At 41.6% G+C, this 6,022-nt stretch overlaps 1 protein-coding gene across 3 annotated transcripts in view; it reads left to right on the forward strand.

Moving 5' to 3' along the window:
- snx19b (sorting nexin 19b) overlaps positions 1 to 4,616 on the forward strand; it is a 43,169-nt gene extending 38,553 nt beyond the window's left edge. For all 3 annotated transcript variants that reach the window (XM_069147351.1, XM_069147353.1, XM_069147352.1), the window contains exon 14: positions 2,786 to 4,616. In XM_069147351.1, the coding sequence (XP_069003452.1) occupies positions 2,786 to 2,909 (124 nt within the window). In that variant the 3' untranslated portion in view covers positions 2,910 to 4,616. The remainder of the gene's footprint in view (positions 1 to 2,785) is intronic.
- Positions 4,617 to 6,022: the final 1,406 nt, after the last annotated feature.

Consider the following 6,022-nt stretch of genomic DNA (forward strand, 5'->3'; position numbering starts at 1 on the left):
CCGTTGACTGCCTGGGTTGCTATTCATCATCTGTTTTTTACACTTGGATGCTTTGCTGTTTGGAGGTGCTGGCTTTCGTTAGCAACCAGGTGTAATCCGGCGGCCCAGGGAGTGTTTGTGTTTCACTGTCACTCGGATACAGAGTGACAGTGATTCACCTTGAATCATACTTTGTGGACTTATTTCTTCACTAAACAACAACAGGTCCGAAAAGGTTCCCAGATGTAGAATCAAAGTGCGGTTCGGATCAGTCAGGTCCCCTTCATTGTGCTGGTTTTGATTTTCAACATCAGTCCTGACGGATGTTAAAATGCACCGAATAAAGAAATAATTTAGAAATAACCACACGCTTTTCCCAAATTTAGTTTTGTTTAAAATGTCATTTACATGGTAAATCGAATTGAAGCCCTTCTTATGTGGTTATTGAATTTGTCCAGATGGAGATTCTATGTCTATTCTAATGTCTGACTGGTTTCAAAGTCGTTGCAGTTGATAGTGATGGAGCGCATTATTCTCCATGGAAAGGTTAGTAGTTCTGACATGAAATAGATTTGTGGACTTCGTATCTTGAGGTTGTAGAGTTGTGAGGACATCATAAGTATAGTCAGACAAAACATATGCATCCACGAATTAGACAAACCCAGTTTTCAATCTGGGTAGTCTGAATCTGAATGTGAGGTATGGGCCTAACAGTCCTTGCTCTGCTTCCTCATGTGTTTATTGTTTGTTTCTGTGGCACGACTCTTTGTACAAGCAGCTGTTTACCATCATTTCCAACATTTCTGTTGCAGTTTGACTGGAACTGAGCAACTTGTTTGGGTGATTTGGAAAAAGTACATTTCATGTTACCAAATTTGTAGGTGAACCACTCTCTGAGAATGACTCATCAATTTGGTAATGCGAGTTCCCCGAAATTATTTTAACATGGACTCTTAACACGTGAATCAGTTACTTCAGTTAAACAAAAACCTGACAAAAAAGTGTAGTCCTTTATGTTAGGGTTGGGATGTACTACCTATCTTTAAATCCATCATTAAATTACAACATTTTTCCTCAGATAAATCAATGTGAGAATAACTTTGTCATTTTCAAATGTACTAAATATAGTTTGGAAAGATTTTAATGAGTAAATTGTCAGCTAGAAAACATCAACAATGTGAAACTTAAATCACAGAACTTTTGTCAAAAGTAAACGGTTTGTCAAGTAATTACAAAAACATGAAATAGCTACATAACATAATATTTTAATACCAACCAAGAGCAGTAACATGACATCTGTGTCTGCCCAACAAGGAGATGTCCATGTTTGTGCCTGGTTTTTTTCCCCATTACCTTACCCCCCCCCCCCCCCCCCAGCCCCCCAATTGTCCTACCGCAGCTGTGTTCAACCAAGTTCTATTTTATTTTATTGTATTTTATTTTAATATTTTTTATTTTTATTTTTATAGGAGGCTGTGAGTTTCTTTAAAGAAACCCTCACAGCCTCCTTGTCACCAATGATCCCCCCCCCCCCCCCCCCCCAAAAAAAAAAATCTAAAAATCAAATAGAACTTGGTTGAACACAGCTGCAGGTCATTTTGACCCTATGACAACGGGAGGGTTAATCCTTCCTCTGTACGCAGAGGTTCTTTTTGCAAGAAGCATCCACTCCAGAAACTTTTTCTCTGGACACTTATTGGGTTTTTTAACCATACATGGAGCTGCTGCAGCCTAATCCTCCACTTCGCTATGGTAACTATTGCTCCCCTCTTCACTTCTGGCGAAACAATCATTGCTTGCTGATGCAAAATCAAAGTCGGTGCCAGCACGGGAATTTCCCACCAGACACCAGATTTTAAAAGTCTGTATGCTGTGAAATACAGAGAGATTTACCTGCCAGTGAAAGGCTTAAACAGTGTTGTGTGAACTGATATGGAAAGGGCTCGAATGGATGTTCATTTAGATGTGAAAAGTCCCGCACTGTAGCCTGGAGGCTGCAGCGTTCCTAATTTCCAAAAAGAATCAAAAATGTTAATTCGTCAGACCACAGGTCAGTTTTCCACTTCGCCTCAGTCCATCTTGAATGAGCTCAGGCCCAGAGAAAGCAGCGGCACTTCTGAATCATGTTCATATAGGATTTCTTCTTTGAGTGGGAGAGTTTTAACCAACATCTGTGGATGCAGCGAAGAACTGTGTTCACAGATAATGGTTCTCAGAAGTGTTTCTTAGCCCAGACAATGATTTCCATTGCAGAATGGTGTCTGTTTAATGCAGTGTGGCCTGAGGGCCCGAAGATCACAGCCATCCAATATTGGTTTTCTTCCTTGTGCAGTCTCCTCTGGATTCTGTGAATCTTTAAATGATATTATGAACTGTAGATGATGAAATCCCCAAATTCAAAATGTGCAATTTTACATTGAGGAACATTATTCTTAAATTTTTGCGCTATTTTCCCATCTTCTACAGAATGGTGAACCTCCCCATTTTCACTACTGAGAGCCTCTGAAATGCTCTTTTTATACTTAATCATGGTACTGATCCCAACTTTTTTGAGACGTGTTACTGGCATCAGATTTCAAAAAGGGCATATATTTTTATAAAATTTCTCAGTTTCAACATTTGATATATTGTCTTTGATCTATTTTAAAGTAAATATGGGTTTATGGGATTTGTAAAACATTGCATTCTGTTTTTATTTACATTTTACACAGCGTCCCAACTTTTTTGGAAACAAAGTAGTTTGAGTCTCATTGACATTCAGTAACTGAGTAAAAGCTGGTGACTGCTCTTTCCTGTGTTCCCTCAGACACCTGGTCTACTGTATATTTGATCTGCTGCTGGAGTTCCTGGTTCCGGAGATACCTGAGGAGGACTTCCAGAGAGGCCTGCTGCAGACCCTCTCTAAGAACCTGGAGAAGCTGCTGGCATGAGGAGACAACCTACAGGAACACCTGCAAATCCACCTTCACTTTCCCATCATCCCTAACCGATCCTTCGCCACTGATCAATAGCCCGAGAAGCAGCGTGACAGCGAGGGCTGCTCCTGTTCTACTAATTTGTGAGCGTAAAGTGAATGTTTCAGGTCAGGCTGAGTATTCTCTGTGCCCACCTTAAACTCCTGAGGTCACCCAGGCTCTGTCTCTAATTATGTGTTGATATAGTGACATATGATGCTCTTGAACACGGTGTTCTGTACACACATTCACACTTTAACACACTATATTTGAAACAGGTTTGATTACATGAGAGCACTTGGTTTGTTTTTGATCTCGGTACATGTCTGACATGCTGTTCAGATCTAAACATGTGCCAAAGCCTCCTCCGATCTCCACATCCAGCCTTTTCCTGCCTGCTAAAACTCCCCAGCTTCGACTAAACTAAGTTCAGATGGTCTTCACACTCTTGCTTAATCCCAGCGTAGTCTCTAGTATAAAAACACCTGTTGCGTCTTTCCCCTCAGCTTAAATCTCACAACCCTCTATTGAGATTTAGTATCGCGGTTTCTATTCTCTGTTGGCCCATTCTTCAATATCACACCGGCTCTGTATAGAGCCACACGTGATTCCAGCAGGATGCGAGCTATACTTTTTAAACCTGAGGCCTCCTGAGGGATCACGTGTCTCTGGTAGTGATTTAACCAGTAAGTGTCCTGGTGCATGAAAAAGTGCATCCTGCAGTGAAGTGTGAGGAGTTGCCATGGAGATATTTAACTGGCTTTACAGTCACGCTCCTTTTAACGGGCCCCTCGGAGGATAAAGCGAGCAATTAATGTCTAAATAATATAAGAACTGGGCTCCACAAAACCAGGTACGTGAAGTATATAGGAATGCTGCTGGCAGAGGTCCATCCTAAAACGATACCGTAAAGCAGTGAGCTGCTTGAGTCTGTGCGTACCTAAGTGTCAGTTATAGAGATTGTATATTGCATAGAACTATACAATATCAGTGCTGTCCAACCATGCCGAAGAGGTTTAGAGTTATCAGTGCCTCCACCTCAATACATCGGCGACAGATATTGTCATGGCTGTGCTTTTTTCTCTGTACTTTTCCCACCTTTTTCAGTGCAAACGTAACTACGTAGAAACTGTATTAGCTATTAGTGGATGTTTGTTTTGGATCAAGAACACGTGACAATCGATGTCCTCATGGGATTTGCAGGGTCGCGTAGTGGTCCCTGACCAGTCACCATCGTGGGATCTAGTGTATTTACCTCATCGTAAGGGTCACAAGCTGAACTGAATCAGACTGATTGTAAAGTCTTGCTTCTGGTTATCAGGTTAGTTACTAGATGATGGTCTGAGTGTTGGCTTAAGTCAAATGTGTAGAGTGTAATTATATTCCATAAATGTGTAATCACGTCTGCTGATGTTAATTGCTGCGGGGAAACCTGCAGTATGTAAAAACCTATTCAGTCAGTTAATAGTAGGTATAAATATTCCACAAAACTCATCACGTCTGGGTCACAAGTTTTCACCCAAGTGCAGCACGTTTTAACCGACTATTAAGAAAACCAGCCAAATAAAGTTATATTCATGCCTGATTCGATCCACTACCTATATGAATATATTAGAATATACAGTGGGTACGGAAAGTATTCAGACCCCTTTAAATTTTTCACTCTTTGTTTCATTGCAGCCATTTGCTAAAATCAAAAAAGTTCATTTTATTTCTCATTAATGTACACTCAGCACCCCATCTTGACAGAAAAAAACAGAAATGTAGAAATTTGTGGAAATTTATTAAAAAAGAAAAACTGAAATATCACATGGTCATAAGTATTCAGACCCTTTGCTCAGTATTGAGTAGAAGCACCCTTTTGAGCTAGTACAGCCATGAGTCTTCTTGGGAATGATGCAACAAGCTTTTCACACCTGGATTTGGGGATCCTCTGCCATTCTTCCTTGCAGATCCTCTCCACTTCCGTCAGGTTGGATGGTGAACGTTGGTGGACAGCCATTTTCAGGTCTCTCCAGAGATGCTCAATTGGGTTTAGGTCAGGACTCTGGCTGGGCCAGTCAAGAATGGTCACAGAGTTGTTCCGAAGCCACTCCTTTGTTATTTTAGCTGTGTGCTTAGGGTCATTGTCTTGTTGGAAGGTGAACCTTCAGCCCAGTCTGAGGTCCAGAGCACTCTGGAAGAGGTTTTCTTCCAGGATATCTCTGTACTTGGCCGCATTCATCTTTCTTTCAATTGCAACCAGTCGTCCTGTCCCTGCAGCTGAAAAACACCCCCATAGCATGATACTGCCACCACCATGTTTCACTGTTGGGATTGTATTGGGCAGGTGATGAGCAGTGCCTGGTTTTCTCCACACATACCGCTTAGAATTAACGCCAAAAAGTTCAATCTTGGTCTTATCAGACCAGAGAATCTTATTTCTCATAGTCTGGGAGTCCTTCATGTGTTTTTTGGCAAACTCAATGCGGGCTTTCATATGTCTTGCACTGAGGAGAGGCTTCCGTCGGGCCACTCTGCCATAAAGCCCCGACTGGTGGAGGGCTGCAGTGATAGTTGACTTTGTGGAACTTTCTCCCATCTCCCTACTGCATCTCTGGAGCTCAGCCACAGTGATCTTTGGGTTCTTCTTTACCTCTCTCACCAAGGCTCTTCTCCCACGATTGCTCAGTTTGGCTGGACGGCCAGGTCTAGGAAGAGTTCTGGTCGTCCCAAACTTCTTCCATTTAAGGATTATGGAGGCCACTGTGCTTATTAATTATTATAATGTAATATTATAATTATTACAAATTATTTTGTAACCTTGGCCAGATCTGTGCCTTGCCACAATTCTGTCTCTGAGCTCCTTGGACAGTTCCTTCGACCTCATGATTCTCATTTGCTCTGACATGCACTGTGAGCTGTAAGGTCTTATATAGACAGGTGTGTGCCTTTCCTAATCAAGTCCAATCAGTTTAATTAAACACAGCTGGACTCCAATGAAGGAGTAGAACCATCTCAAGGAGGATCAGAAGAAATGGACAGCATGTGAGTTAAATATGAGTGTCACGGCAAAGGGTCTGAATACTTATGACCATGTGATATTTCAG

The sequence above is a fragment of the Embiotoca jacksoni genome, unplaced genomic scaffold (assembly GCF_022577435.1).
Source record: "Embiotoca jacksoni isolate LCO1_2020_lvr unplaced genomic scaffold, fEmbJac1.0.p SCAF_14, whole genome shotgun sequence".
Classification (NCBI taxonomy): domain Eukaryota; kingdom Metazoa; phylum Chordata; class Actinopteri; family Embiotocidae; genus Embiotoca; species Embiotoca jacksoni.